Source organism: Mercurialis annua, linkage group LG5, assembly GCF_937616625.2.
Source record: "Mercurialis annua linkage group LG5, ddMerAnnu1.2, whole genome shotgun sequence".
In the NCBI taxonomy this organism is placed as follows: Eukaryota; Viridiplantae; Streptophyta; class Magnoliopsida; order Malpighiales; family Euphorbiaceae; genus Mercurialis; species Mercurialis annua.
Genome location: NC_065574.1, coordinates 53,738,692 through 53,746,540, shown reverse-complemented (window position 1 = coordinate 53,746,540; position 7,849 = coordinate 53,738,692). Strand labels below are relative to the sequence as shown.

Genomic DNA, 7,849 nt, shown 5'->3' with positions numbered 1-7,849 from the left:
GCGAAACTAGTATATTCAAAAACCATAATAATCCATCACTCTTAACTTTCTAATTGTATATAAAAAAATTAATTTTGAGATTTATTCTCAATATATAATATTATAAATATTTATTTTTTATTTAACTAATCAAACCAACCGAAACGGTTAACCACCGGTTGGGTTTTAAAACACAATTTCCAATCATGAAGATGATTGAAAGAATCGGCGGTTACGCACATGACAATCCTCACCTCAATAACAACAATAAGCCTATCTATGCTTCTCTTCCTGTCATAAAGCTGACACAATAATTTAAGCGTTTGAGTTTAAAACAAATAACCCCTCAATTTTCGCTCCTTATTTTTTTACACCCTTCAAATCTCACAACTCCGTTACGATTTTCTCATCATAACGACCGAATCAAACTCCTTTTTTAAAATCTAAATTCCCCATCAAATCCCCATAATTTTGAATCCTCAAATTTCATTCAAATTCATCCAAAAACCAGCAAAAATCACCCCTTTTAACTTTTTTTGAGTACCCATATTGTTTTTTTGAGTACCCAGATTGTTTTTTTGAGTGCCCAGATGGATAATGAGCCGTTACTACCATCTTTTCTTAGTCCGAGGAAGAAACCACCGCCGCAACTGCCGCCTCTATTATGCCCTTTACCGGAAGACGACGAAGTTTCCGTCCCCATTTCCATCACTCCCTCTGAGCTTAAAGAGCGGCTCATATTCGGCCCGTCACCTTCTTCTCACCACCATGACCCCACCAATAACGCATTTGTTGAGGCTTTAACACTGTCCCGTAATTCACCTAAGCCCTCGTGTTCATGTTCTGATCAGCAGCAGCAGAACCAGTCCTGGTTAACTGACCCGAATTACTCATGGACCAAGACCAATTTGCACCGGTCCAAAACGGCGCCGGCTATGGCTGTGATTAATGACTGTAATGTTTCTCATATTCCTAAGCCTCAGTTTGGTAGTCAGTCTATAGTTGGGCAAGCTTTTGTTTTGCTTGTGTTGTATTTGTCTTTTGGTGTGGTTATTTTTTGGTTTAATAGGGAGAATTTTGTTGGAAATGAAACTCATCCTGTTGTTGATGCATTGTATTTTTGTATTGTTACTATGTGTACTATTGGTTATGGGGATATAACCCCGACGAGTACGGCTACTAAGTTGTTTTCGATTTTGTTCGTGTTGGTCGGGTTCGGTTTCGTTGATATTTTGCTGTCCGGGATGGTTAGTTATGTGCTTGATTTGCAAGAGAATTATTTGTTGAGGAATGTTAAGCGAGGTGGTGATAAGGAGGCTGCTGGTTCTGTTATTTTTGATGTTAAGAAAGGGAGGATGAGGATTAGGATGAAGGTGGCTTTAGCATTAGGTGTTGTGGTTTTGTGCATTGGGATCGGTGTTGGTGTTATGCATTTTGTTGAGAGTCTTGGATGGGTGGATTCTTTTTATCTATCCGTCATGTCGGTTACGACTGTTGGTTATGGCGATAGAGCGTTTAGGTCAATGCCGGGCCGTATTTTTGCCTCCATTTGGTTGCTTGTGTCGACGCTGGCGGTAGCTCGAGCATTTTTGTATTTGGCTGAAGCAAGAGTGGATAAGCGGCATAGGAAAATGGCGAAATGGGTGCTTGGACACAACATGACTGTTGCTGAGTTTCTTGCTGCAGATATTGATCAAAATGGTTTCGTAAGGTATGGTTCGTTTAAAATGTTCTTATGCATTTCCATCCTGTAAGCATGTTTCAGAATGTTTGCCTCCTTTAGATGCATACCGATTTTCTATTACCCTATAATTGTCTAAAGTGTTTAGTATTGTATATGTGGTGTGTCTGCTTAATGCTTAGGCCATGTATCACTATGTATCGAGTCTATAAAGTGAAACTTTAGTTTTGTTCGTCTTTGAGAAAAAAATAGTATATGCAGGCTTCTTTATTCAATTACAGGATTGTGAAAGCAGCTCATATAGGTCTTCTGTTATTTGACCTATAAAAGTTAGGATATAGAATGAGATGATGTTTCAGGATTATGAAACTGTAGCATGCTACATTTGATTTTGAAAGTATTCACTTGGTAGTAACGAATAATATGTTGCGGTTGCTAAGCTACGTCTGCTTGCAGTATTATAGTGCTTATCAGACTGTAAGTGCATTTGTACGTGTTACGTTTCTTGGTTGCTTATCAATTTATATTCCTCAAAGGTGCTTGAAGTGCATGTTTGTAGAATTATGGCTGTTATGGGGTACGCTATTCTAATGAACTACATAATCGTTTAACTTTTCTTAGAATGAAATCTCCCAAGAAATTAAATGATGGTATAGGAGTGTATCAAATGGATTCTTGCTTTGTATATCTTTTAGCCTTGGAGTTGTCGCAAATTGAGTCTCTTTATTCTTGCAAGCCTCAGTGAAGTAAGAGCATCAACATTAAAAGAAATTGGACGTTTCAAAATGAGTCGATTTTAGACAAAAACTTCATCTTTTTCTTCTGTTTGTCACAAATCCTGGGAACTTCTAGAGATCTCGAGCACTAGGAGAGCTTGGAACATATAATTGATGATTTTCTGCTTAACTTATAGGATTAGTAGACATAGAGAAATGGCTTTTAAATTTATTATTTTATATAGCTGATATGACATAAGGCGGAAATATTTGTTGCTTCTCTGCCTCTACGGTTGATATTTTGTTTAACCACATCGAGGTGAACCACAATTCCTTCATAAATGTGTTTGCTGCTAGTAGCTAATTCAGACTGAATTCTCTTCGCAATACTCTCAAACATTGGCTTAATTATCTAATGCTGGTTATCAGTATTCTGTTTATTAGTGTTTTTTATTATCTTTTTTTCTGTGTCAGCATCATTGCATTATTTCATTCTCATTTTTTCATATATCTCGGTTTATCCAGTAAATCGGAATATGTGATATACAAGCTCAAGGAGATGGGAAAAGTTTCAGAGAAAGATGTACTTCAGATATGTCAGACCTTTGATAGGATAGACACTGGCAACTGTGGGAAGATAACTCTCGCCGATCTGATGGAAGCTCACGATTGATACATACACAATCACAATCACCTTCGAACAACTCTTCCACGGAATGGTATTACTAAGCACCGGAAAATGCAACAGGATGGTGAATTAGGAGCTGGTGCCAGGTCCTGTTGCATAGAAAATGTTAGTTTTCGGTCTGAGCAGCTGTCTTAACTCCGCTCTGTTTCCATCCAGAGTATACCAGCAATGGCATCTTCATAGGCTATTGAAATGTTTTAGCGACGGAGATACGAGACGGGTCACTGAAGAAAGTGGCTTAAATGGAATGATGGTAAACTTTATCTTTAGCACGAAGGTATAGAAATTGGATTTGTTCTTTTGCAGAAGCCGTGAGATATGGCTCAGTACTATGAAATTCTATATTCATGCATCAGTAAAAATCCTAGCAAGTATAAAATTTATGGGTGATTGCAAAAAAAATCATAAATTTTAGCATGTCATGGCGAGTCCAGTTTCAGTGTGCCCACTATATTCAAGCAATTAAAGATACAATTAATTACACAAGTTTAAAATAAAATAGTTGCAGTTGAGTACTTAGTTTAGTTGGTAAGGCTCTATGTGTGTGAGGTCGGGAGTTCGACCCCGACTCTCCGCAGTCCGTGTTTGGCCGATTTAAATGAATTAAAAATTGGTACTAACTAATCTCCGCTAATTTCCGCTGACATCTGGCCTAGAATAATTCTACTTTTGATAAAAAAAATAGTTAATAAATTAATTTTGAAATATTAATTTGTGAAAAAATTTAAAAGTTTTTGTAAGATTTATTCAAATCACATAGGAAAATTTATATCTCTTCCCTTTCACAATCACAAATAAGGATAAAAAGTTTTGAATCATCAAAATTTTATCTCTTCTACTACATCCTTTGAATGTCATTGTCCTATGTAAGGTCTGGCAAAACAAATGACTGGGAGATATCTAATTTAAAAGGATGTGTATTTTTTTACAATCAAATAGAACTAAACTAATTAGTTTGGTTGATTTTCTCAATTTAATTTGCTTTTTTAGGTTTATTTATACAAAACTTAACATCAATTTTTTATTTCCAAAATTGGATCACTTCCTCTTCAATATATTTTTCTGATTATCTGACATCTTTAAAAGAGAAGGTAGTATCTTTGATTGATCTTAAATGAAAATTAACAAGTTATGGTTTAACAAATGATCATTTATAACGGCCTTCAACAAAATTTTTAATTTAATAACATTTTTTTCCATAAAATATCATGCATGACATTTTAATTTTTTTATAACTTCATATAATCGACATCAACTTCGTACAACCATGTTACGTGAAATTACAAAAAAATTAAAAGGTCATGCATGATATTGCAAAAACTAAAAAAAATACAGGAGATATGATTAAATTGTAAATTTTTATGGAATCAAGTTTTCTTTTAGTAAATAACCCATTAATTAAATGAAACTTAGAAGCATAATCCCATCTAAATGAATTTGGTAAAGACAATTATAGTGTGTTTGATCTATATTAATTCCGTAAAATTTTATAAATTTCATTCGTAAATGAATATAGTCGTGTTTGATTTATTTAAAAATCTAGTTACTAATTGGCTTTTGAGATTTTATAGAGTTAGTCATATTTATATTAAAGAAAAAATTAAAGAAATTTATATACAAACTAAAGAAACTTTATAGTAAACTTCAACAAAACAAAGGTTAGTCCAAGTCTAAATCCTTTCTCAATTTAGCTTTTAGAAATGTGCATGCACTCCCTAATAAACTCACTCTTTTTAGTGATTTTATAAAGCATTATGAGTAGCTTTTGATGAAAAGTATCCCAAGACAAAGTCTAGTAGTACTACTATAAATTTAAATTTTGATAAATTCCATAAAATTACTTATTCAAAAGCTAAGATCAAAGCAATCTCTTTTGAATCTATTACTCTTTTGCACTATTATAGTCATTCTTATTTTCTAACAATTCCACTTAGAGAATAAAATTAATATCATTCAATTCAAACTTTTATTTTAAAGTAAGTGTCTACTAGAAAGAAGCTCCTTTCATTGTGGGGTGGATTTCATTTACATGAACCCTAATTGGGGGAAATGAAGGGGTTGATAGGCGACATTCGAGGAGTCGGTTTATCTTAATCAATGAAATGAGTTCATTTTCGAAAAAAAAGGGACAATATTAATTTGCTAATGCATATTTTATCATTTTTAGAAATGAGCAAATAGTGTGTTCGATTAAAAATAAACCGATTTAACCAAATTTAAATTAACCGAGTAATTTTATTTCTTTGCCAACCGAATTATCAACTTTAACCAAAATTGGTTTAACTGAATTGACTAAAATTTAGAATAAAAAATTGGATCAACCGAATTAATCTGTCAATTTGATTAAATTGATTAAAATATAAAGATTATAAATTTAAAGTAAATAATATTAATAATAGTCAATAGTTAACCGAATTTTTTTTTTTTTAACAATAAACGAGCAAAACAAATACATTGACCAAACTGAATTAACTGAACTAATTAAATTGACCAAATTTTTAATTAAATATAACCGAAATATATTGATTGAACCGGTTCGTTCATTTTAACCTTCGGAATGATCATCACCCCATGTCTTTGAAGAAACTTTGAATTCAAGTGAAGCAGACAGTCTTTTTCATTGAACTTGACTAGGTGAGATAATAGCTCAAAAATATAAGATAATGAATAATTTTTAGAATATATATAGCGTTTACCAAAAAGGAGAAAGGGACTATAAATGAAAAAAATAATTGTAAATTTTTTTAATTAATTTTTTTGTGCATGGCAAGTCAACTTCTCTATTGCAACTTGTGACAGTTGATATATGACTGCATCCAACATTCAACAAAGCAATTATTTGCTTCCTATTAGAAATAAAAATGGTAAAAGGAAGAACTTGAAAAGGAATAATAAATAAATTCAAAAGAGATGGGAAATATTTTCTTTTACTAGTATGTTTTCTTCTTTACTAAATAGAAATAAAATGTTTGACACATTATTAGAAATCTTAAATGAACTTTTTTTATATGCTAGGAGTTCTAGTGGAATGTGAGCTACATAATACGTAATGGTGTCACAAAGTTAATCTTTTTTTACAGTTTAAAAAACTATTTAAATATTTTAATAAATATAAATCTATTACAATTTTACCAATTCGCTAAAAAAATATTCAATTAGTTTTAAATTAATTGATTTTTTTATATAGCAACGTCAAATTCACCTAAATATAAGATTACAATTTATCTGAATCACGCGCCGGCTTAAAAAAAAATAAAATATTACATATATAATTGTCATGTAAATATAATTAAATTAATTTTTAAAAATTAGATAGAGATTTATAATTTTTAAAAAAGATTGAATAATTTTTTAAAAAAGTTAAAAAAAATTGATCTTTTACAGCATTAAACTTTATCATAAAGGTGATAAAATTCATATTGGTTACATGTAGATTCAAATTTTAACTTTTTGAATAAATTTAGAAGATTGGTGGTTGAATATGGATATAAAATGTAGAATGATATACTTTTAAGAGTTAGAATGAGTCAAAACTCAAAAAAGAATTTTGGTCATGAGAAAGAATCTAAACTTTGAAAACCTTTCACACTCTATGCATAAAATACATATTAAAAGGAGTTAGTTGTATTTTTATGATTAAATTTTTGATACAATTATTGGATCTCATAGGATGCAAAACATGTCATAAAATTAAAATCATTGACGAATTTTGGAATATATCCTTAAGTGGAGTGGATTGTGAATACTGTATGTCATTTTGACTTTCAATTTGATTACTAAAAAAGCTGAAATATATCAAATTTAATTATCTTTTTCATGGAGAAGATAATAGTATTGAATATGTTTTGGCTTCATTCTAGAAAACGATGTGTTAAGATTACTAATACACAATGAAATATATTAGTAAAAGATAAGCCATGTTGTGAATATTCTTCAATCGATTATCATCTGCTAAAATTTTGACTGTTTTAAGAACCGGTCGGACCGTATGGTTCAATTGATTCGACTGTATATCAAAAATCAATGTGGTTAAATTCTTTTAAAAAAAATATCTTAATCACTTAAAAATATTAAACATTTGCGTTTGAGGTTAATTATATCCCAAACCTTTTGAAATCTTCTAAATTAGCCATTTTCAGTCTTTCTATGTCAGTTATTTAGCCAATTTTTTAAAAATTAGCTCATTCTGAGTCACTGATCCAAACCTCTAATTTTTAAAAATTGACTATAACCGACACATTAACACTCAAAATGGACTAATTTAGACGATTTTAAAATGTTTGGACATAACTGATCTCAAATGTAAAAGTTTGATTTTTAATTGGTTTAGCCTTTAAAAAATTTAATATAAGTTCAACTTTTTTTAGACTCATTTTGTTTTAACTTAAGATTGTCTATTTTCTCATTTTCCAAGCAAGGTTAGCAACATTAATTGATGTCTTTCTACCTTTTTATTTTCCCTTTAGTAAACCTCAATGTGAATTGACATTTTCATTCAAGAAATTTGTGTAATTGACATTGGACCCTAAAGGAAAGTTAACCATAGCTTTCATTATTCAACAACCAAAATGAATTAGAATCTAAAAATTTAATTAAAGTTAATTTCTTTTACAATATCATATTTAAATGCCTAATTACATTGGTTTGCTACCATAACTATCTATTAAATGATTCTCATTTATTTATCAAAATAAATTGTTTTCTTGTGTTTCTTTCTCATATTATTAGTGATGAACAGCTATTAGTTCCCATGTAAATTTTATCTTTATTTGAGAATTTATTTTT

At 30.7% G+C, this 7,849-nt stretch overlaps 1 protein-coding gene across 1 annotated transcript; it reads left to right on the top strand.

Moving 5' to 3' along the window:
* The first annotated feature begins 209 nt into the window (after positions 1-209).
* Positions 210-3,481, top strand: LOC126683178 (two-pore potassium channel 3-like). The gene is made up of 2 exons (XM_050379018.2): positions 210-1,690; positions 2,902-3,481. The coding sequence occupies exons 1-2, from the start codon at positions 570-572 to the stop codon at positions 3,047-3,049; spliced, it is 1,269 nt and encodes a 422-aa protein (XP_050234975.1). The 5' UTR covers positions 210-569; the 3' UTR covers positions 3,050-3,481.
* Positions 3,482-7,849: the final 4,368 nt, after the last annotated feature.